General features: G+C 41.6%; 2 protein-coding genes across 2 annotated transcripts; one reads left to right on the top strand and one right to left on the bottom strand.

The window, feature by feature from the left end:
- Positions 1-727: 727 nt before the first annotated feature.
- On the top strand, positions 728-8,166 carry LOC143880038 (wall-associated receptor kinase-like 20). The gene is made up of 3 exons (XM_077382799.1): positions 728-1,547; positions 6,156-6,191; positions 6,790-8,166. Exons 1-3 carry the CDS (start codon positions 770-772, stop codon positions 7,857-7,859), a joined length of 1,884 nt encoding a protein of 627 aa, XP_077238914.1. The 5' UTR covers positions 728-769; the 3' UTR covers positions 7,860-8,166.
- Positions 8,167-13,749: 5,583 nt separating this feature from the next.
- Positions 13,750-21,958, bottom strand: LOC143878471 (uncharacterized). Its single transcript, XM_077380757.1, has 2 exons — positions 21,467-21,958; positions 13,750-14,510 (listed from the first exon to the last, which is right to left on the bottom strand). Exons 1-2 carry the CDS (start codon positions 21,819-21,821, stop codon positions 13,978-13,980), a joined length of 888 nt encoding a protein of 295 aa, XP_077236872.1. The 5' UTR covers positions 21,822-21,958; the 3' UTR covers positions 13,750-13,977.
- Positions 21,959-23,668: the final 1,710 nt, after the last annotated feature.

The following is a 23,668-nucleotide window of genomic DNA, read 5'->3' as shown; positions in this document are numbered from 1 at the left end:
AGGCCAAAATGATGAAAAAACCCTAAGAAAATAGGACATGTTAGGAAATTTCACAAAATAAAAACTGGGACTTAGCGGGAATTTGACCAAAAGATGGTTGATGAACTTTCGGTGGTTTACGCTTTCACCTTGCGAGATTTTCGGAAATCATGCGAGATCACATAAATCTTCAGAAGGGCGAAATGACGTAAATGCCCTGTTGCACATGTAAGGAAGATCTAGTATAACACATCCAGGGATACGAATGGAAATAGGAAGGGGCAAAACAACCGACGACTTTGCCTCGTATGAGTTTTTTTGGACGCATATGGAGGGGCAAATAAGGAGGCTGATCTGACAAGAATGCCCTAAAAAATTGGGACCTATTTGGAAGTCCAATAAAAAGAAAGGACAGGATATAGAGGGAATTCCGACAAAAGTTGGTTGAGGAACTTTCGTTGGTTTTCACTATTCTAAGGACTTGTGCCACTTAGTTTTGTGTGGCAGATATCGAAAGAGCTCAATAACTGCATCTTTAACCAACGAAGCAAAGAGCACAATAATTGGGACAGCCCCTCTAGTGTAAAATAGAAGTCACAAATACACTAGAGAGAGGTGACCCAATTAAAAAAGAAGGCTAATATATCACTTCCCAACTCTCCCTATTCCTCCCGGCAAAATCTTACAATAAAAACCCCTCATCAACTCTTCCCCATCCCCCACTTTTTCCCTGCAAAACCCCCCCTCCCTCCTCTCTCTCTCTCTCTCTCTCTCTCTCTCCAAATCCACCATGGCCAAAAAAACCCTCCTCCTCGTCAAAGCCCTGCTACTAATCTACGCCGGATGCACAGTATCCTCCCTAAACTGCCCCAACTGCGGCACAACCCGGGTCCCCTACCCCCTCAGCACGGGCCCCACCTGCGGTGACCAATCCTACAAAATCCGGTGCCAAAACTCCACCTCCACTCTCTACTTCAACACCATCAACTCATCCTACCCAATCTCATCCGTCCATCCCGAATCCCAACGGTTCATAATCCGCCCCGCCAACTTCGTCCCAAACACATGCCTAACCACAGATCTTCAATTCCAAGGCATCGAATTAAACAACACCCTCCCCTTCAATATCACAACTAGTAACACCATCATGCTATTAAATTGCACTGATTTCGAATCAACCACCCCATTAAATTGCTCTTCACTTAGTCTTTGCCACACTTATATTGATCAGACCCCTGAGGCCTCGGCTTGTAGGGGTAGTACGTCGCTTTGTTGCACGTATAAGGCAGGGTGGTCTACAACTTCGTATTCGGTTAGGATTACGGGAGTTGCGTGTAATGCGTATCGGAGTTTTGTGAATTTGGACCCTTCTTTGCCGGTGAGGAGGTGGCCGGAGCCGGCGCTGGAGATACAGTGGGTTTTGCCGTTGGAGCCCACGTGTCAGTCGCAGGCGGATTGTGAGGTGGGGTCTAATTCTATCTGTAGGACCGACCCGTCCGGTGTGGGACGGAGGTGCTTCTGTGTGGCTGGGCTCCGGTGGGATCGTTTCTCCGGGACATGTGCTAATGGTGAGTTCTCTCTTTCTTTGCTTTGGTACTGATATTTGCACTGCGATGTTTTGATTATTGCACTAACTCATCTTGGGTTTTATTATTTAAACTTGTCATGGTTCTTGTCTTCTTGACAACCCAAAAGATGAAAAGACAGGCTGAGTTTGTGCGATTATTAAAACATGGCTGTGCAGTAGTCTTTGGTTTTGCTCTGATTTGATAGGAATGGAGAAATAATACGTGCACGAGTGGCTAGAAATAGTTCGACGTATGTCTTTTCTCAAAACCATTGACTTCAGTTTTTTTTAGAAAATACGTACAGAAGGTCAGGGGGGTAGAAATATCATTGAGACGTAGTGGGTCCCAATGTCCCTCCTCTCCGACATGAACAGTTGGCAACTTTAACGATTTTTGACTTCAAATCACGTTAACAGTGGGCGAATGCGTACTGCAGAGGGGTGACAATATCATCTCCCTAGATTTATTTGCAAAGGGCTGATATTCATCCCCCAACCCCCTCTTTGACAGCCTACCTCACTACATCAAGCAAGATAGGCCCCACCATAGGATGATCCAAACCATCGATTCGATGGACCTCGATGTAAATAGGTTGCACCCAAAATATTATAGATCGGAGGGTTGCGATCATTCTGTGGAAATGATTTTGGGGGCACAAGTCACAATCTATTTTCATTGCGGCCCATCAAATGGACGGCTTGGAACCTCCTATTGTGTGGACCGTACGCTTCATTTTGAAAAATGTAAGTAGGGCCTACAATTGGGCCTTAATGTTACTGTACGACCTGAACTATAGGATGATCCAAACCATCCATTCGATAGCCCAAACGTAAATAGGTTGCACCGCAAAATATTATTTCTAAAGGATGATCGCAAGCCTCCAATCTATAGATATTTCTCTCTAGATCGGAGGGCTAGGATCATCCTTTGGAAATGATATTTTGGGGTGCAACCTATTTACGTTGTGGGCCATCGAATGGATGGTTCGGATCATGATATGGCCTACCTTGCTCACAGATTAAAACAAATTAATTGTTGGGCCCACCAACCGCTGTACGATAGGAAACATGCTGGAAGATGGAGGGATGCATGTATTGGGCATGGAAACAGGATTCTTATACCGAAAACTGTAATATGCGTAGGGGTGTAAACGGATCGAATTCGGAGCGGATATGGCTATATCCGAATTCGATTACAGTATACACTATCCGAATTCGGATTCGACGGATATTTAATATCTATTACCGAATTCGTATCCGTCGGATATTGTTCGAATTCAGATATTATCCGTATCCGTTTATCCGGTAAATTAGAACATTTTATTACAGCACTTAATCTTTTTTCTCCTACTTACTCGGATGAATTTTCCAAACCCTAAAACTAGACCTCTACATTCTCTTCACAAAATTAACTCTCAAACCCTAAAATATATGAGATCATCTTCTTCCTTTTAAAACAAAGGCAGAGAGAGAGAGAGAGAGAGAGAGAGAGAGAGAGAGAGAGAGAGAGAGAGAGAGAGAGAGAGAGAGAGAGGGAGGCGATGGGGATGGATGATAGTGTTGGTAGTGGTCTTTGGGTTTTTCCTTCTTTTTTTTGTATATGATGGAATGGGTTTGAGTTATTTTGATGGAATGGGTTTGGGCAATTTTTGTTTTTATTTTATTTTTTCTAAAAAGAATATTCACTTTTCTTATAGAAACAAAAGATAGTGTGTCATTACTAAAAATAAATATTAATGATATTATTAATAATAAATAAAAAGGATTTACTTCTCGGATTCGGATGTTAAACGGATCGGATATACCATTTACCAGATTCGCATCCGCTAAGAGCCGGATATCTCATAAACGGATTCGGATAATATCCACTTGAAACAGATTCGGATAATATTCGCTTTAAACGGATTCGGATGCGGACGGTAATCGAATTTCCGAATATCCATTTACACCCATAAATATGCGTGAGAGTGGCGAGAACAAGATACGTCATCTGACAGGAATATGCGTCTCTCACTATCAGGTGGATGTAACTACCCAAAACGGTTGAATTAAAAGATCCAAAAAAATTAATGGCGATATTAACTTAGAAAAAATCCAAAAGAAAAAACTCATAAAAAACTTTCCTGGAAAATATTCTTTTCCATACTTGTCTCCGTAGATCCAATCATCCAAACAATCCCTCAGAGCATGTTTGGCTACCATGATGAAGTCACACATGGCCTTAGATGAAGATTTCTGCATGAATAGGAAGACTAATCTGATTATTCTGCTGGACTTAATTAGTAAGATGCACTAACTTTGACATACCGAAACCTCCAACACCCAGAAGCTCTTTCTCTCTGGAGCCCTTTGTGGCTATGAATAGATCCTTATAGAAGAACCTATGAGGACCATATTGGAGTTCCCAATCCTCGAGTATTTCTGCAAATTTCTTCCTCCTTTGACATGCAAAGCTTGCACTAAATAGGGTCATTATGAAAAGAAGTACAGAGATTATGGGCAACCCAATTCTCAAAGCTCTTCGTTTCCAAACAGACGATCCAATGTGGGGAAGCGGGTCGCATTGAAGAGGCCTAGATATTGGCTGGGTAGAGCTCCGGGGAGCTCTTCGGACGGAGAGATGACAAAGACGATCCCGTGGCCACTCAAAGTGGGATCTTCATGGAGAATTGCAAAGACGAAAGTAGTAGAGAAAGAGAAAACACTACCATTTGAGGTATTGTTCCAGTAGAGTGGAATGGAATAGAAGGCATGGCCAGTCTCTTGCTGGGTATCGTTTGTCAGCCTCAAGAGGCCATCTGGTGTTATCTCTGCTATGCCTTTCAGGGTCAAGTTAGAACTGAAGAATCCATTGTAGGTGAAATCATCGTCCTTGCCTTCTGAGGCTGAAACGTTGAAGAGAACAAACAACAGTAGGATCGTAGACAACATTGCTAAAACTAAGAACTCAAACTTTCCTTGCCTTTTACTACGTTATTGATAGCATGACTTCATAAAGAGGAGTAAGACTTATAAAAAATAAAATCAAGGAAATATTCACCAAACCATCTCTGGAAAATACATTCCCACCATTGTAGGGCCATACAATGAATGGCCAATAATCTTAACCATACGTGTGGCATATGTGTATGGTGATCAGAACTGCCCTATAGATCAACGGTCAGGATCGATAATAGCATATTTTAGCACGTATAGTATCTTTTAACTTAAGATTGAGAGCAAGTGGGAATAATTTTTGTTCATGTATCTGATGATAGATGAACAAAAATTGCACTGATCAGAAAAGGAGGGCAATTATTCTAGTATAATAATTGTGAAAAGTCCAACGATTGGACTGCTGAGATTGTCCCAATTGACAAGATTTTCGTGTCAAGGCACATTACTTAACCGGATTTAACCTAAGTAATGGACCCGATCAACATAAGATTGTGACATGTGTATAGATTTATCTTAAGAGTTTTTCACTTGGCTTGCTTGACGACTTCAAATTGTGGAACACTCGTCTCTCTCTCTCTCTCTCTCTCTCTCTCTCTCAATAAGAGAAATGATATGATAGAAAATTATTTGGGTGATCCAAACATTGGGCTCTGAGATGTGCCCAGAAAATCATCTCCGTATGATGATCCTAACGCTCCCATAAGTGATCTCCATATAAATTCTCTCTAAATTAATATACCATGTGTACACTCTCCCCTGCAATCGGGTTTGTAGTTTGTACCAATATAAGCCAGAGGATGGCGTGACCTTGCTTAATCTCAAGACTCGACTAGCAAAAAGTCATCTTTTTCACCCCCCTTTAGGAGAAATTCGCTCCCTTTAACGATGAATTGATGCCAAAGATGTTAAAGTTTGCCACATGCCCTTCTTTAGCCTGTTAATAGATAAAGTATGCAACATGGCCTCCTTTAACCGGTGGTTAATCTCTCTCTTGCTCTCTCTAAACAAGGTAGGCGCCTGTGTATTTTTTTTATTTTTATTTTTGAAACATGAGAAATTATATAATGGGTGCCTGTACAAACCCGTATTTTTTTTAAATTGTGTTGTACAGCCTACTTCATAGGATGATCCAAACCGTCTGTGCCCCGAAAATCATTTTCATAGGATTATCTGACATAATCTGATAAATTACCTTATAAAAAGACAAATACCAGTGAAATGTTTCGATAGAGCGGGTTTCAAAAACAAAGAAAGCCCATGCATCAACTGAGGCTCGCCATCTACTTCATGTTTTAGCAGGATAGGTCACACGATAGGATAAGGTACAAATATGTAGAGAAATGATATTTCCACACCCTTGATTCAAAACATTTCATTGAGCGTAACAGATATTCTGGTCTTTTTGTAAGCTAATTTTTGGCTTTGCACATCACAAAACATTTTGGTTTGGTTTTTTTTTAGTAAAAAAACACTACGATGGCATTTTGATTGTCCAATAAATGCTGGGCTGAGACCAATCCTAGATGGCTGGATTAACATTCGGGCCAACTACATGGACATTCCAGATCTCCACTTTGCCTTAAAATCTGCCTTTGTTTTCTGCTCTTTTAGATTTTTCTTTTGCTGATCTCAACGTGCACATTTTAAACTGATGGTTTCTTGCTCTGTGCAGATGCGACGGATTCAAATCGAGCTCCACTCATCGCAGGTAAGTCTCCTCCAAAAAGTTTTTTCATTTATGTTGTTTACCCGGTTCACCTTGACCGAGTCCCTATTTGAGTCCCAAGTTTTTAAACACTGGACCATAGTTACCAGGGTGGGAAACGGAAACGGAAAAGGAAACGGGAAACGCATGAAGAAAAATACAGGGGAAACGAGAAACGAGAAAAAATAGAAATTGGTACAAGAAACTTCTTAGGAAATGATGAGTTTTTTCCACAATGATTTTCGTAAGTTCCACTCATGTTTCCTACACGTTTCATATGCGTTTTCTACGAGTGTTGCATACGTCTATCACGCGTTTACACATTATTTACATAAGTTTTCCATATGTTTCCCATGTGTTTCAGAAATATTTCTCCAATTTTGTATCATATTTTGAAAACGTTTCCGAAACGTGTTTCCCTCATTTTAGGGGAAACGAGTTTCCCAACTACGAGAAATGCGTTTTAGGAAACGGGTTTCCCACCCGCCCAAGGAGTTTCCGGCAACTATGTACTGGACCATACTAACTACTGCCTACATGAAATTTCTTGATTCAGTCTTCTTTAAACATGATACAACCCTATAATTTGAACCTTTAACAGGCTTAACTTCAGGCCTGGGCACGGCCCTGCTAGCCATAGTCGCGGGTATTCTCATCTACAAGCGCCAACAACGCATCAAAGAGGCACAAGAACGCCTAACCAAAGAGCGGGAGGAGATACTCAACGCCAACAGCGGCGGCAGATCGGCCAAGATCTTCTCCGGCAGAGAGTTAAAGAAAGCTACCAATAACTTCTCCCACGATCGCTTCCTCGGATCTGGAGGCTTCGGAGAGGTCTTCAAGGGCTTCCTCGAAGATGGCACCATTATCGCCGTCAAGTGCGCCAAGCTCGGAAACACAAAATCCACAGACCAAGTCCTTAATGAGGTTCGAATCCTCGCCCAAGTAAACCACCGTAGTCTCGTTAGACTACTAGGTGTCTGCGTAGAGCTCGAGCAACCACTCATGGTCTACGAATACATTTCAAATGGCACCCTCTATGACCACCTTCGAGGCCTTCGACCCGACGGTCCGGTCCTCCCATGGCTCCAACGACTCACCATTGCCCGCCAAACCGCCGAGGGCCTTGCATATCTTCACTCCTCCGCCGTGCCACCCATTTACCACCGAGATGTGAAGTCTAGCAACATTCTACTAGATGAGAAACTCAACGCCAAGGTTGCGGATTTCGGGCTCTCACGACTGGCCGAGACCGATCTCAGCCATATCTCTACCTGTGCGCAGGGGACTCTAGGGTACTTGGATCCTGAATACTATAGAAACTACCAGTTGACGGATAAGAGCGATGTTTATAGTTTCGGAGTTGTTCTGTTGGAGCTCTTGACTTCCCAGAAAGCAATTGATTTTAACAGAGGGGAGGAAGATGTGAATTTGGCGGTTTATGCTCAACGGAGGGCGGAGGAAGAGAAGCTAAATGAGACTATTGATGTTACTCTGAAAGAGGGTGCAACCCAGGTGAGTTTGGACAACATGAAAGCTTTGGGTTTTCTGGCATTGGGTTGCTTGGAGGAGACGAGACAGAACAGGCCGTCGATGAAAGAATTGGTGAAAGAGATTGAGTATATTATGAGTATCGAGGAAACGGTGAAGATGGTGGTGGAGATGGTGTGACATCATAGAGATTGAGATCATGGAACAGTTCTACTTCGTTGTGTATTGAGTGTCCATTGGCTTGTCTTGTGATACAGAATGGGATTCTTTTTTGAATCTGTTGTAGGATATTGTAGACTTGAGTTGTTACAGGGTTCTGTTTTTCTGTATGACTTTGTTCTGAGTATGGTTTTTGTTGCATTATGCTACAAGTAACTTGCTGTTCCTATATTTGGATTTTGATTCCAAAAAATTAGACACCGCCTTCAGCTTTAGAGTCAGGACATTATTGAACCTAAAGGGTAGTGAAATAGATAATTTTGCTTCCCTTCTTGAGACTCTTGATAAGGTTGTTTTTTTTTTTTTTTGTCAAAGCTTGATAGAAGGATTTGGATACTCGACTATCAAGAACCTGATGGAAGGATTTGGATACCTGGCCCCTTTGGTTCAGTTTGGATGTACATAATATAAAGGTGTAATATAAAAGTAGAAGAAACGGAAAACAAATTCCCATCTCTTTACCTTCTTTCCTCTTGATTTCAGAGGAAAGTTGAACACATGGTTTGCATTTGGAAATTTTACACCCAGTGTGAGGACTGTCATGTGAATAGTAAATGGCAACCAAACAATGCTAGGAAGAGGAAAATGCAACCAAAGGACCTGATCTAAATCCCTTCTAGAGAGTTAGGGACTAATATTTGGTCCTCTTTGGCCCTACTTAGAGTAAGTAGACGTAGATGTCAAAAAAAGATAAAGAAAATACACTTTCATCATCTTGGTAGCAGAGGCATCAAGGAATAATTAAATCACCTAATGATTCACTACCCTTCTCAAAGCTTGGGAAGCTATCCTATCTCAATTTCACATGGGATGGAGCTTTCTAAACTCAATCAAACCCATTACATTTGGATGGAAATCCGGCCCTTTTGGTTGGAATGGCAAAGCATTATGTAGACATGTCCCTAATGGAGTTTTGTGGCACATATGGAAAGAGCTCAATAACTGCATCTTTAGTGAAAGAAGCAAAATGCGCAATAACTGCATCTTTAATGAAAGAAGCAAGTTGATTGGAAGACAATAATGGAAATAAGGATTGATCTACTAAGTTATTTAAAAGATAAGATGGCTGTAGATGTGATCCACTCATGTGTTACTTTAAACAACTGAATGACAATTATCTGGGAAAGAAAACGGAAGCTCATAGTATCACCCCATTGGTATGTGATCAAATTTAAAGTTGACAGTAGTTATAAAAGTAACCCTGGAACAGCTAGAATTGGAGGATCATCAGGAAATATTCAAGAGAGGTTCTCAAATGCTTTTCTAAGCCTTGTAAAGTGACGGACACAGACAAAGCAAAAGCAGGATTGTTACTAACTGGTTTGCAGATCTTTAAAGAATATTTTGGCAGTGCTTGTAAAGTGACAGATGAAAAACATACTTGATACTGTTGATGGCCTAAATGGGACCTTCTTCATTAGTTGTTGGGAAATAATCAAAGAGGAAGTGGTGGAGGCTGCTAAAGCTTTTTTTGCTGGGGGCAAGCTATCTAGACACTATACTTCAACCTTGATTGCTCTAATCCCTAAAGTTGAAAGCCCAAAAAATTTCTCAGAATATAGACCAATAAGTTTGTGTAATTTTTGTTATAAAATTTTTGCCAAAATCATAGTTACAAGACTCTCTAAAGTCTTGCCTAACCTGATTTCTCCTGAACAGGGCGCGTTTGTAAATGGTAGATGCATTTCAGACAACATATCTATCGCCCAGGAAATGATGGTGGGGTTGGGAAGGAAAGTACGAAGTGGGAATGTGATGCTTAAAATCGACATGGCCAAGGCGTATGACAGACTAGACTGGGGCTTTATGCAAAAAGTGCTTGCTCGCTTTGGATTTTCTGATCCTTGGAGAAAACTCATTGAGGAGGCAACCCAAAAGTGCTGGTTCTCGGTTGTCATCAATGGGGAACCTAGTGGTTATTTTAAGTCCACGAGAGGGCTTAGACAAGGAGACCCGTTGTCCCCATGCTTATTCATCCTGGCAGAAGAAGTGTTAAGTAGAGGGATCTCGAAGCTCTTTCTTGATGGAAAAGCTAAAAATTTCATGAGAAGTAGAGGCAGCACCCCAATCTCCCACTGCTTATTTGCGGATGATACGGTTATCTTCACCAATGGAGGCAAATCAAGCTTGACACAGATCATGAGGTTCTTAAAGCGATACGAAGTTATGTCAGGGCAGTTAGTTAACGAAAACAAAAGCAGCTTCACTACTTCAGATAAGATGAAATCAAGCAGGCAGAGAGACATTGCAAAATGTACAGGGTATATGCAAAAGAAATCTCCAATAATGTATTTAGGAGCCCCTCTTTTTTCGGGCCGGCCAAAAGCATGCTACTTTGATGGTTTGGTTGATAAAGTCCGGAAGAAGATAGAAGGGTGGAAAGGAAAAATGTTAACTGCAGGGGGCAAGCTAGTTCTAATCAACCATGTTCTTGCTAGCATGCCTATCTACATTCTCTCAGCTATGAGCCCCCCCAAGAAAGTCCTTCAACGCATTGACAGCTTAATGGCAAACTTCTGGTGGGGTAAATCAGATTATGGGGCAAGGAACCACTGGGTCGCATGGAAGCAAATATGCAAGCCCAAAGATGAAGGGGGTTTAGGTACAAAAGCAATGGTTGATTTGTGCGTGGTGTTCCGTATGAAGGCTCTCCATAGGCTCCATCAAAATCAAGGGTTATGGAGCTCTTTCTTGAGATCTACGTACTGTAGCCAGTGAGAAGCCGAATTAAAGAGTGGATGGCCATTGGTCGCTTAAGGAAATCTCAAACAGGTTTTCTCCTGGGTATGTCAGCCCTGCTTATCCCTTGGCACATATGGAAGGAACGCTGCTTGAGAAGAATGGAAGGCAAGATCAGCAACATAAACTGGGTTATAGAGAAAGTTGTGAGTGATTTAAGAGCAGTGAGAACTAGCCAAAAATTCTCGAAAGAAATCAGCATGCTGGACCGGCTTGCTTTAGAGGAGTTGAAGATTGACGTTCGGAAGCAAAAAATTAGCAGGGAAATCTGGATCTGGTGGGAAAGACCTGTGTGTGGTCTTTTTAAGCTTAACATCGACGGGGCGTCAAAGGGAAACCCGGGAGAATCAGGAGGCGGCGGAGTTTTGCACGACTCTAAAGCAAAAGTTATTTTTGCCTTCGCCTATTTCTATGGGTCATCCACCAACATGGTGGCAGAAGCAAGGGCGCTCTTGGACGGTCTTAGGCTATGCAAAGCTTTCGGAGTAGTGAACCTCTTTGTAGAATCGGATAGCAAGGTGCTGATGGATCTCATTTCGAAGAAAGAAAGCTACCCGTGGTCCATCTCCTCATTCTGGACGGAGATGATGTTACTCATGGATCAACTTTGCCTCTCCCATCAACACCAATTCAGAGAAGGCAATAAAGTTGCGGACGCTCTCGCAAATGAAGCAGTTATTTCCAAATCGAACCGATTTTATCAAGGCTGGTCAGAATTGCCAACCACGGCCCGTGGGGCTGCAAGATGTGATGCTTTAGGTCTTCCTACTCTCCGATCGAGGATGACCTAGGTGGTGGGCGGTTTTTAGGGAATGTGTTTGATTTAGAGGCGAGTCGATAAGCCCTCTTTCTGTAATTCTGCAATTTCTATATAATATTTTGAGGTCCTCCCCGGGGCCGCAATCTGTTCCGGGTTAAAAAAAAAATAAAAAAAAATACTTGATACTGTTGATCTTTGCACACTGATCAGGCCTCGTCTGAATCAGTGATTAAAAGAAGCAAATGAAGAAGCGGATGCATCGGCTAAGGCAGGCATAACTGTGATGTCTTAGTTATCAGCCACTAATTTCCATAACTGTGATGTTTTAGTTAACTACCACCAATTTCCCATAGCTTAACTTGTACATTTTGTTTCTTTATTGTTTTTGGGTCCCCTGGTTCCGTACTATGTATCTTTGCTTATGAATTCAAATTACCTTCTCAAAAAAATAATATTAATTAACTGTCAAACCCATAGCTACAAAACTTCGGATTCAAAGCAGGATAGGTGTTTGAAAATTTTTAAAAAAAAATCATGCGTGTGTTCTCTGGTTAAAACATGCATGTCTACGAATGAGATCAACTGGCAAGATAATCTTGTTTTTATGTGCACAAAAATTGTCATAACTCAAAGCACAAGTGGCATGCAAAATTGTGGCATCTAAAGTAATCTTAAACAACGTCTTTTTCATCATGCCTATTAATGGTGTGGAGTAATCCTTTTTTTTTTTGAATCATGAAAAAAGTGCGGGTGCAACAAGAGGACTTCCAACTAACAAGGTCACCCATCTTAAGTACTATTGTCCAGGCACACTTAACTTCAGAGTTTTGATGGGATCCAGCGAATTTGTGTGGACTTCCTAGAAGGTCACCCAACCTAGTACTAAGTCCCGCCCAGGCACGCTTAACTTCAAAGTTTTGATGGGATCCGGTGTATTTTTGGTCATATGATCGCACCCTCAAAATCATCAAATTAGAGTGGGACCAAAGAGATCAACAATATCCATAGACCATATCACGGTACACATGGCAATGGGCCCAACCATACAATGGTAGGAAAACAATGTTCATCACAAAAGCTCTTTCTATCTACTATATATATATATATATATATATATATATATAGAGAGAGAGAGAGAGAGAGAGAATAGTGTTCCTGCACCGCTGCTCAGATAGCTTATCTGAGCAGCTGCTTCAAAAACTAATGTGGCCTCACATTTTTGGGGTGATCCAAAGCATTCATTTGGAAGGCCCTTCCATGGATAGGGTGTGTACCAAAAATGAGCCCTTTAGGATCATCCTAACCCTGCCATTTGTGGAGGGAAAAAATGGTCCATTTTCCCCTCCACCTTTGATTGGGTTAGGATGATCCTATAGGGCTGATTTTTGGTACACACCCTATCCATGGAAGGGCCTTTCAAATGAATGCTTTGGATCACCCCAAAAATGTGGGCCACATGAGTTCTTGAAGCAGCTGCTCAGATAAGCTTTCTGAGCAGCTGCGCAGGAACACTTTTCTCATATATATATATATATATATATATATATATATATGTGTGTGTGTGTGTGTGTGTGTGTGTGTGTGTGTCGAGAGAGAGAGAGAGAAATGGGCAGAAACAGTGTCTGTCCATTTTCCCCTCCAACTTTGATTGGGTTAGGATGATCCTATAGGGCTGATTTTTGGTACACACCCTATCCATGGAAGGGCCTTCCAAATGAATGCTTTGGATCACCCGAAAAATGTGGGCCACATGAGTTTTTGAAGCAGCTGCTCAGATAAGCTATCTGAGCAGCTGCGCAGGAACACCATATATATATATATATATATATATATATATGAGGAAAGTGTTCCTAAGCTATAGCTTATCTAAGCCTATCTAAGCTATAGCTCAAAGACATGTGGCCCCACATTTTTTGGGGGATCCAAAGCATTCATTTGGAAGGCCCTTCCATGGATAGGGTGTGTACCAAAAATCAGCACTATAGGATCATCCTAACCCAATCAAAGGTGGAGTGGAAAATGGACAGACACTGTGTGTCCATGTTTCTGCCCATTTTTTCTCTCAACAGATGGCAGGGTTAGGATGATTAAATACATATACTTGCAAATTAGGATGTGAGTTGAATTTTCATTACAACGTCTTTTACAATAATTTTGAATTTTTCGTGGAATTTTTAAATAATAGGTAGACAAAATAATTGCTAAACTTCCGTTTAATTCAAAACAAAAATCAATAACTATGAGATTTTATGAATTATTCTAGATTTCTTGAAGTTTAAATAGGGAAAAAATCGAGATTTGTCCAGTATGCTTCAATTATTAAGAGAATTTTGTAACTATTAATCAAACCCAAACTTGAAAATGAAGTTCATTAAAAAAATTGCATGCTGAAATAAAAAAGACATGCATGACTTCTAATGTTTTACAACTCTGATGATATTAAAGCACTAATAAAATGAGAATATCATATAATGTTTGAACATAAGGTTCAAAGCATAAGACACATAACACACTTACCAGCAACTTCAGATGGCCTCTGATCAATTGCTGCTGATATCTTATTCTCGTTGAGAGAAGTTCTTAGTTTGTTCTTGGTGTAGCCCATTCAACTCTGAGAATGAGATTGTCGTAACCATAACCATTGAGCTTGTTGATAGCCCTCTCCGCATCTTCCTTGTTGACAAAATTGACAAAACCAAATCCTCTGCTCATGCTAGTCTTCTGGTCAACAGCGACATAAACACGACTCACAGAACCAAACGTTCGGAACAACTCAAGCAGGTCAGGTTCACGGGTATCTTCTGACAGGTTGGTGACACGAACCGAGTTCTCTTCATTCCTTCGACGCATCTCGGTTCCTGTTCTCTCAGCGCCTGCTCTCATTCCTGGAGGAACATAGGTTCCCTTTGTAGCAGGAGAAGGAGCCACAGATTCTGATGTTCGAGGCTTGTCAATGAATCCCTCAGCCTGTGGGGCAAGATCCTTGTAAGGACATTTCGAAGTCCAGTGGTCACCCTTCTTACCACAAGTCCTGCAAACCATAAGAACAGCACCTCCTTTTCCAAGCGCAGCAAAGGGGTCTCCTGCAACCTTGGTATCTTCTGCTTTACTTCCTGCATTTAGTTGCATAGTATATCCAGACCTTGTATGTCAGTTATCAGAACATATAAAAACCACAAGACTTGATCTTGTTGAAAGAAAGGAAGCTTTGACCAGAAAAAGAAACCAGAAAAGATACATGAAACATAAGCCAACCAACAATAGCAAGCAATAGATTCCACAGCAAGAAACTGTTTCTCTACAGTTGTTGTTAAAGTAATGCAACTATTTTTTCAAATGTTTAAATAAAGAAAAAAACATGTCATGGCAATCCTTTATAAATGACTGTAAACGAGTTTCCTAGTAAAAATATTAGTCAATCTATCCTTGCCCATGTCTGATCATCTCAGCATCAGGAACCCCACAGAACGTGCAGAGCATAGCACAGTGAGCATCCCTCACCGTAGACAATTTATAATTAATAAAAAAAAAATTATTATTATTTAGAAATACAACTATACCCATAAAAAATATGAGTAACACAATCATAAGGTTAACCATAGCAAGTGCCTTGAAGAAATTAAAAGAAAATGAAACTAGTTACTAGTTACTAGTCAGTTTCTTGCAAAAACTCAGCTTCAACAAGTTAAGAATAAAGCAAAAAAAATACATAGAAAAGAGACAAAAAAATGATAAATTTAATACCAAAATGTAAGCCCAAGATCTATCAAGTCAACATCCGCCAATCCAAATTTCTAAAGATGAATTTTGATGGATCTAGCTTTGGAAATTCGGGTCCGTTTGGGATCGGGGGTGTTTTGAGCGACAGTGGAGGTATCGTCAGGTGGGCATTTGCAAGACCTATTGGGATGGCAGATTCTAGCGAGGAGGAGGTCCATGCCGCCTATCAAGGTATCAAGTGTTTGTGGAGGCTGATGAGGTGGATAGAGTGGTGATCGAAGGGGATTCCCTTAATGTTATCCATTGGTTAAGTGGTTCCCTCCCTTGTCCTTGGCGTTTTGCTCATCTATTTGACGAGATCGACGAACTAGAGGGGTCCTCAAACATTAATTTCCGTCATGTGAGATCGGCTAACGCAGATGCTGATAGGTTGGCCAAGGAGGGGTTAGTTTGGACTTTGGAGTCATTGGAGCAGTTTTGATTTTCTCCCCCCTTGATTTCATCCATCTTTCTTGTCCTTGTATCTTTCTTGCCCTTCATCTATCTTCATTGCTGGTTTCTCTATATTGTTTTTCTTTTTATTTTTTCTTTATGTATCGGACCATTTCGGTACTTCTTCTCTAATAAAATTTCTTCACCATTCCAAAAAAAGAACATCTAAGCCCAAGAACACCAAGAAAGAAGGCAGAATAGTAAGGCAGGAGAGGAAAAACTTTTGAAAATTAAAGCCGTGATTATGTGCTATGATGTAGTTACTGAGCAATGGTCTAATTTTTGAAAATTCAAGCTGATGGGCATTCATCTAGAAGGGGAAGAGGTGTGGAAGTATCTCACCTCTAGTTCGCCGCTGCCAACACATTGATTTTCAGCAAGGCAGAAGAGGAAAAAGTTTTGAGAATAGTTTTGACTTTTGAGAAATAAAGCCGTGATCAACTGCTATGAAGTGGTTACCACTTACCAGGCAATGGTCTAATTTTCGAAAATCCAAGCTGATGGGAATTCATCTAGAGGCTGTAAAAGAGAGATTGGCTAATCTGCTAGAGTGCTCAGCTGAATCATTTCCGACTAGTTTACAAGGATTTAAAGTGGCGGTTTCAGCTACCACCGAAATCAAAATATTTCGATTTCTGTGGAAATTTCAGCCAAAATCATGTAAATTTTGGTGACAAAATTTCGATACTTTTTAAAATTTCGATGGAAATTTCGGCAATTTTAGTGGGAATCTTAACATTTCGGTGGAAATCTTTAAAATTTCGGTTAAATTTTTGGTGGAAATCTTGTAAATTTCAACAAAATTTTGGGGTTTCGGCGAAATTTCAGCAAAATCCTGTGAAAAACCAATTCAATATGCTTTTTGGTTTCAGGCCAAACCGAAGCTGAAATATTTTGGCCAAAATTTCGCATTTCTGGCAAAATTTAAAACCATGGTTACCTGGGCCTCCCTCTTGGAGAAGGCAGACCAAAGAAGAGGACAGGCTTAAGGACATGTTCGCCAAGGGCATTCAGTTTACACTGACCCAATACGACATAGCGAGGTTTTGGTAAGATAAATGGTGTTCGGAGGATGTGCTTAAGGGCATGTTCCTCAACCTTTTTGGAGTGATGTCAAACAATGAAGCGTGGGTCCAAAAGTGCTTTCTGAAGGAAGATATCATGAAATATCGTGGAAATTGAACTACGGGTGGAACTTTTTTAACTGAGAAATGGAAGAGTTGCTAATCTGTTGGACATACTGGATTCCTTGTATATCCAGAATTGTGGTGAAGATAAAAGGGTTTGGATCTTAACCTCATCTAGTAAGTTCAGTGTAAAGTCCTTTTACCTCCACATCTCACTTAAGTTCCTTTCTTCGTAGCTAGCCAAAGTATATGGAGAATCCCTGCACTTCCGAAAGTCAGCGTGTTTGGATGGGCCGCATTTTAGGACAAGATTCTTACGGTGGATGATTTGCGACATTGGGAGATGATTATCATCGACCATTGCACTCTTTGCGTGAAGGCAGGGGAGTTGGTTGATCATTTGCTCACCCACTGCACTTTTACCAGTAAGGTGTGGAGTCGTATCCTTGCCAGGTGTGGACTGATGTGGGTTTTCCTGTGCTGCCTCTCTAATCTCCTAGTTAGCCGATATTCTGTCAACTGGACTAGAAGGGCAGAATTCTTTGGAGGCTCTCATTGTTAGCCACATTGTGGATCCCTTTGGAAGGAGGAATGCCCTGCTCTTCATAAACATTTCCAAAAGCGGATATTCCGTCTACCTGAAGATCATTTCGATCATCATTTCCTAGGTGAGGATTCTGCCTTGCTTAAAACTTATTCTACCTCGGATATCAGGCGATGTTGGAAGGAGATATATGTTATTCCAGAAAGGGCGAAGCCAATCTCCCTAGATGGTCTCCTCCAAACCCAGGTTGGTTGAAACTTAATTTCGAAGGATCAAGCATTGGCGACCATGGTCCGACATGGGTGGGAAGCCTCCTAAGAGATAAGAGGAGGACATGACTGGATGGGCCTTCTCTGGACATATTGGGGAGGACTCTAACGAGGCAGAAATCAGAATGGTGCCTCAAGGCATTCGGATTATCAAAATAGCCATGACTTGAGTCATGTCCTTGTAGAGGAAGACTCCCTCAGTGTCATTAGATGGTTAGATGATTCAGATTTTTCGTCGTGGAGATTTTTGTAGTTTTTTGAGATTCGGGATTGTTTAAATGGTTTTTCGATCCGTTTCCATCGTGTGCTGAGATCAGCTAACAAAGAAGCGGATCGTATGGCTCACTCTGGTGATTTCAGCGCAAGATTAGAGGGTTTTTTTTATTTCCTACTTGATTTGCTTTGTTTTCATGTTTTTCTCTTTGTTATTCTTTCTGATGTAGCCCCGGCCAACCTCGGTTGCGGTGCCCACTCTTTTCGAATAGCAAAATGCTCATCATGCAAAAAAAAAGACAATCAAAAGACATAAATGGGAAAGCAGCCGGTACATCTACTATAATGTTAGTTACGATGCAACGAAACTAAGGTTTCCTTAGAGGGAAATCAGTTGTCAATTGTCACAAGTTATGGAAACAGCTTATGCCCATTTCTCAAAGTACTTGATCGAGTTTGCACTACAGCATGAAACAGTCCTCACTGAGGATAAGGTTTGGAGGCAATATACCATCTTTGTTCCAAAAAAAGAGGCTCTTGAGCAGAATGACGTCCCAGCAAATATCCATCAAAGGTCTTCAGCCATATAGAGCCTCATCAAAGATGGTGACTAGGTGGAAATGGCGGGCCATCTTAAGCTCATCACAAGAGTTGCTTGCAAAGTGGTAAACTTGGTCCTAGTGAGCCTAGAAGGGTCTGAATTCATAATATTTATAAAGGTTTTAGATCAATTTTTTCCTTCCTCATGATTAGCCACCCTTCCTCTAATAAAGCTTCGCTATAGCACATACTCTCCTATATCATATGCTCTCAAGGCCGTATAGTCTTCAACAATTTTTGAAGCATCATTGATCAATCATTGGATAGCTTTGGAATTACCAAATCAAGAACTCACCCAACTCATCTTAGTCAATAAGAAAGCACAGGGTTAACCATGAACTCCTCCGGTCAAGGGCTTAAATATCCAAATCAGTATGCATATCAGCCTAAGGCCAAACAAATATATTTGGCTAATTCATAGTCAATATGCCAGTGATTTTTTTGTTGCACACTCCCTAACCAATGCAAGATTTATTTTTTTATTGATAGTGCCTACTAGTGTGCCCACCTAAGTTAAAACACTAAAAACATCATAATAACTAGTCTGCCGATTTCTTCTGTGAGTGGGGCTTATGCTAGTGATTGTTTTTCTAGCACTCTCCCTAACCAATGCAAGATTTATTTTTTTTATTGATACTGCCTACTAGTGTGCCCACCTAAATAAAAACACTAAAAACATCATAATAACTAATAATAACTAGTCTGCCAATTTTTGTTGTGAGCGGGGCTTATAAAAAGGGAGGCCCAGTGCACGAGGCTCCCGCCATTGCGGCGGGTCTTGGGAGGGCTAGATGTACGTAGCCTTACCCTTGCTTGGAAGAGAGGCTGTTTCCGTGACTTGAACCCAGTGCACGAGGCTCCCGCCATTGCGAGGCTGTTTCCGTGACTTGAACCCGTGACCAATAGGTCACAATGGAGCAACCTTATTGTTGCCCCAAGGCTCGCCCTATGTGAGTGGGGCTTATGCTAGTATTTTTTTTCTTGCACTCTCCCTAACCAAGGCAGGATTTATTTATTTATTTATTTTTATTGATAGTGCCTATTAGTGTGCCCACCTAAATAAGCTCACCTAAATAAAAGCACTAAAAACATCATAATAACTAGTCTCTGCCAATTTTTGCTGTGAGTGGGGCTTATAAAAAGGGCGGCTCAGTGCACAAGGCTCCCGACATTGGGGGGGGGGGGTCTCTGGTCTGGGGAGGGCTAGATGTACGCAGCCTTACCCCTGCTTTGAAGTGACCAACAGGTCACAATGAAGCAACCTTACTGTTGCGCCAAGGCTCGCCCTCTGTGAGTGGGGCTTATGCTAGTGTTTTTTTCTTGCACTCTCCCTAACCAACGCAGGATTTATTTATTTTTATTTTTTTATTGATAGTGCCTACTAGTGTGCCCACCTAAATAAGTAGGCTCACCTAAATAATAGCTTATAAAAAGGGCAGCTCAGTGCACAAGGCTCCCGACATTGCGGGGGGGGTCTGGGGAGGGCTAGATGTACGCAGCCTTACCCCTGCTTTGAAGAGAGGCTGTTTTCGTGACTTGAACTCGTGACCAACAGGTCACAATGGAGCAACCTTATTGTTGCGCCAAGGCTCGCCCTCTGTGAGTGGGGCTTATGCTAGTGATTTTTTTCTTGCACTCTCCCTAACCAACGCAGGATTTATTTTTTTTATTGATAGCGCCTACTAGTGTGCCCACCTAAATAAAGGCACTAAAAACATCATAATAACTAGTCTGCCAATTTTTGTTGTGAGTGGGGCTCTCTAGGACTCGCTTTTGACTTTGGCATAATCCCTGGACAGTTTTCTAGAGGCCCCAGATTTTTTGTGTCTTGCTCATCCATTTTTCTTCCCCGAAATTGTCTTACTGAATATAGCCCAGTTCATATCACTAGAGTTTATTAAAAACTCAAAACCCAAAAAATGTCTCTTACAATTTCTTAATGCAAGTGAGAGAGATATTATTGGGGCATAAAAGGCCCAAATAATTTAGATGAAAAAAAAAAATTCAACTAGAATAGTAAAAGAAAGTGATTCAGGAACACGATTCAGCTCAAATAGTAAATCATAAGAATTTCAAAATGCTATAAAGAGGGACCTCTACATGTCACATCATCCAAGAAGTTGACAATATGTCCTACTCCTACACTAATCCCAAATCCACTCACAAATTCCACCCTCATCCAACAAATTTTCTTGCACGCCCTAGACTCCTTCATCCTAGTCACCTCTCAAGAAAACCATTCATTTGAAAAACCATGTTTCTAATCTCAACCTCCCAACTCTCCTCAAGACAGAACATCTTCTCCAATCACATCAAATCAAACTTGTTCTCTCACCCCCACCCACTACGAAAGTCACCTCAAATCCTTTGTAACTTCAAACATCAACCCGACTGCCCTTTGCGTCTTAATCTACAAAGCTCCAACACAAAGAATTCTCAAATTTCCTCACTATATGGGCATACAACATCATCATGTTTCATGAAAAATCGTGAATCAATTATGCCATCCCCAAAATCATAATTTCTTAATTAGGGTTTTGCCCTGAAATAAAAGCGAATTAGGATTCGCTTATTGCACTGAAAAGAGAGAAGTAGGGTATTTATATCAATTAGGGTTAGCACTCATGATAGAAAGAGAGTGGGTTTTCTTGTTTCTCTGACTGCAGGAATTTAAAACTCGAATAATAGATAATTAGGGTTCTTTGTAATCAGTTAAGAAATTCATCACCTATAAGAGAGAGATTGAGTTTTTTTTCTTTAAATTAGGGTTTTATCAGACAGAAAAAAGTCGGAGAAAGGAAAATTAGGGTTTTCTTTCTTTCTTTCTTTCTTTTTAGCATAACTTACTCCTCATACAAGAAAAGATTGAGTTTTTTTTATCAGTTAAGGGATCCACCACTAAGAAATAAGCTAAGTAGATTTCTACTTTGCATCAATTAGGTTCCACCACTCAGAAAGAGGATTATTAGGATGTTTCTCCTAGAAACTCAATAACATATCTACACCATTAGCCCCAAATAAATGAAGAAAGCACAGAGATAAGATTAAATAGAAAATCATATACAGATAAAAAATTCAGAGAATAGGACAAAAAAAAAATTTACCGGGAGCTCTAGGGTTCTCCATGAGAATCTCTTCAGTAGAGATCATGGTGAGCCTGCTAGTGGAATCCTCATGAGCGGCATCACCGAACTTGGACCAGGCGCGTCGCTCCACTGCTCGCTTGCTCAGACGAGCCTTCGCGAGCTTTCTCGTACGGGTAGCGGTAGTTATTTTGACCTTGTTTCCTTCTTCATTGAATTTGTACTCGATGACCTTTTTAACTCCGTTCTCGTCAGGTCCGATTATCATACGAGGCGGTAGCAGAAAATCCAGATCCTCTCCTTCGTCCTCTTCTAGTTCTCCCCACCGGACTTTGGCCGGTGCAGTTGCCGGCGGTCTGGAACTGTCGATCGCCATGGTTACACAGAGAGACTGTGTGGGGGTTTCTTTCGTTGAAGACGAAAAAAATAACCCTAATCTTTTCACAAAAAAGAAACGAAGTACAAACTCTATTGGAGATTTTATTGGGTGTAAACTGTAAACCCGTAGAGTTTAATATATTTTTAAAAAAAGTACTATACGTGAGATCATAGGATGATCCAAACCGTCCATTTGATGGGCCACAACATAAATAGGTTGTGGCCCAAATATCATTTCGTAGGACGATCCCAACCCTCCGATATATAGAGGTTTCCATAATATACAGTTGCTCTATAGATCTTTATAGAGGTTTCCATGATGTGCAATTCCTCAATAGATAGGAGGGTTAGGATGTTTGGGCAAAACCAATTTATGTTGTGGCCCATCAAATGGATGGTTTAGATTTTTAGGCCTAAAATCGGTAACAGATACGGCAGTGACGTCAGAGCTGAGCTGGAAGACCCGAGGAGCCGAAGTGAAGAAGCCGAGTTCTGCGGAATCGAAGTGAAGGAGCTGAGTCCTGCACAAGAGCAAACGAGGTCAGAAGACCAACCCGGAGTCGTTACTCCGGCCAGGCCTTTCGACACTCAAGTCAGTATGAGCAGGAGTGCAGAGCGAGTTTTTAAGAGTGGTAGGTTGAGAAGTTATTACCCTTGGTTTGAACTTTGAAAGCCCTTTTATAGAGGGAAACCTGGGGTGGTTGGATTACCTACCCCAGGACAGGTGTCGGCCTGTCATAGGTTTGAGTTTACCTACTCTGAGGTAATTTCCATAATACCCCTGTGCAGTAGTTAGGCTTGTGGTGGGCCATCCTGGGGCCACGTGTCGACAGCTAACTGGCTGCTGTTTTCCCAGTTCTCCAAGTCATTGTAGTGATTTGGGGAAGTGTGGTGAGTTACATTCCTGATCGGGGGGAGTCTGTCCTGCGAAGCCGTTTGTCCGGCCTGCGGAATCATTCCGAAAAATCTGGTTAGTCCGGCCTAGGAATCAGTCCAGAAAATCTGTCTGTCCGGCCTGGGAATCAGTCCGGAAAATCTATCTGTCCGGCCTGGGAATCAGTCCGGAAATCTGGTCAGTCCGGCCTGGGAATCAGTCCGAAAATCTTGTCAGTCCGAAAATCTTGTCAGTCCGGCCTGGAAATCAGTCCGGAAAATCTGTCTGTCCGGCCTGGGAATCAGTCCGGAAAATCTGTCTGTCCGGCCTGGGAATCAGTCCGGAAAATCTGTCAGTCCGGCCTGAGAATCAGTCCGGAAAAGCTGTCTGGCAAAGCCATCTGTTCGGCTTGGGCCGGACTGATTTTTGTCGCGTAGCGAATGCGCCATATTCTGTCCGGCTTGGGCCGGACTGATTTTTGTCGTTTAGCGAATGCGCCATATTTTGTCCGGCTTGGGCAGGACAGATTTTTGTCGTTTAGCGATTGCGCCATATTCTGTCCGGCTTGGGCCGGACTAATTTTTGTTGTTTAGCGAATGCGTCATATTCTGTCCGCCTTGGGCCGGACAGATTTTTGTCGTTTAGCGATTGCGCCATATTCTGTCCGGCTTGGGCCGGACAGATTTTTTTCGGACACAATCACTTTAAAAGGTATCCCGTACACGAGCACCTTACCGATGTCCCTTAGTCCCTTGGAGATACGAGCGTATAAGCTTACGCCCTTACCTCGAAGTGTGTGTCCGTCATTAATGAAAGACACGTGGCACCATACAAGGGCCTTCGAAGTGCGTGCCCTTCATTAAATGCAGATCGCCTTAGCCAAGGCTTATAAAAGGAGGTTTTCACCCTTCATTTCTTACTTTTCACTTTTTACTCTCGCCTTCTCCTTTCTGCCTTTTGCTCTGCCAGTT

This window comes from Tasmannia lanceolata, unplaced genomic scaffold (assembly GCF_043159265.1).
Source record: "Tasmannia lanceolata isolate RefF3 unplaced genomic scaffold, GAP_Taslan_0.1 ptg000006l, whole genome shotgun sequence".
NCBI classification, from domain to species: Eukaryota; Viridiplantae; Streptophyta; class Magnoliopsida; order Canellales; family Winteraceae; genus Tasmannia; species Tasmannia lanceolata.
Note: the sequence above shows the minus strand (reverse complement) of the source record. Positions and strands in the feature narration are given on the sequence as shown.

Bases quoted from the DNA above. Each gene is read 5' to 3' on its own strand.
- LOC143880038 (XM_077382799.1), top strand. From the start codon at position 770: ATGGCCAAAAAAACCCTCCTCCTCGTCAAAGCCCTGCTACTAATCTAC. The intron at 1,548-6,155 runs GTGAGTTCTCTC...TGCTCTGTGCAG, and splicing joins CTCCGGGACATGTGCTAATG to ATGCGACGGATTCAAATCGA. The intron at 6,192-6,789 runs GTAAGTCTCCTC...AACCTTTAACAG, and splicing joins TCGAGCTCCACTCATCGCAG to GCTTAACTTCAGGCCTGGGC.
- LOC143878471 (XM_077380757.1), bottom strand. From the start codon at position 21,821: ATGGCGATCGACAGTTCCAGACCGCCGGCAACTGCACCGGCCAAAGTC. The intron at 14,511-21,466 runs GTAAATTTTTTT...AACTAAATGCAG, and splicing joins GGAGAACCCTAGAGCTCCCG to GAAGTAAAGCAGAAGATACC.